Below are 599 nucleotides of genomic sequence, written 5' to 3'. Positions count from 1 at the left end.
GTGCGTGTATATGTTTATATAAACATACATCGTATGTACCATATACATCATAATACATGTTAGCACAAACAGCACTTTGATCCAACAAAGTCAGTAAAACCTCGTATTCTTGCATGCTATATAAAAGAAACAAAGAAAAATACAAGACACGGCTCATTATCGTATAATGAACCAAACAAGAATAATCAAAAGTAATGATATAAAATACAAAAAAAAAAAAAGAATAAAAAAAACGCACTACGTTTCCCAGATAAGTTGTCTCAAGTCTTCTATAATAATTTCCTCCAATTATGGTTGTTCGAAACGAGTCTAGTCCTTGCAGTATGTTCATTAATGTTCAACAAACCAGTGCTCAAATTTACCTAAGTTAACCCTTCCCCCTCCCCCTTCTGCTCCTCCCCTTTCCCTTGATAACAAAATACGTGCCTTCAATGATTTTGTGATATCCTTCTTGTGTTGAGTGAATTCCGATTTTTTTAAATATATAGTAAAATTGTTGTTAAACAGTTAAGTTTTGTCTATTTTATTATTTTATGCAACGAAATGTTTAATTATGCAAATGTATCCATGTATTTTATTTCTTGTTACTGTTACCAATG

General features: G+C 31.1%; 1 protein-coding gene across 1 annotated transcript in view; it reads left to right on the top strand.

Annotated features, from left to right (window-relative positions):
* Nucleotides 1-290: 290 nt before the first annotated feature.
* Nucleotides 291-599, top strand: part of LOC119593593 (adhesive plaque matrix protein-like) — a gene marked incomplete at its 3' end in the record, with an annotated part of 20,602 nt that continues 20,293 nt past the window's right edge. Inside the window, 1 exon segment of the mRNA XM_037942547.1 lies at nucleotides 291-321. Within this exon segment, the coding sequence (XP_037798475.1) occupies nucleotides 291-321 (31 nt within the window).

The sequence above is a fragment of the Penaeus monodon genome, chromosome 32 (assembly GCF_015228065.2).
Source record: "Penaeus monodon isolate SGIC_2016 chromosome 32, NSTDA_Pmon_1, whole genome shotgun sequence".
Lineage (NCBI taxonomy): Eukaryota > Metazoa > Arthropoda > Malacostraca > Decapoda > Penaeidae > Penaeus > Penaeus monodon.
The sequence above is the reverse complement of the archived record's forward strand: the minus strand, read 5'-3'. Positions and strand labels throughout refer to the sequence as shown.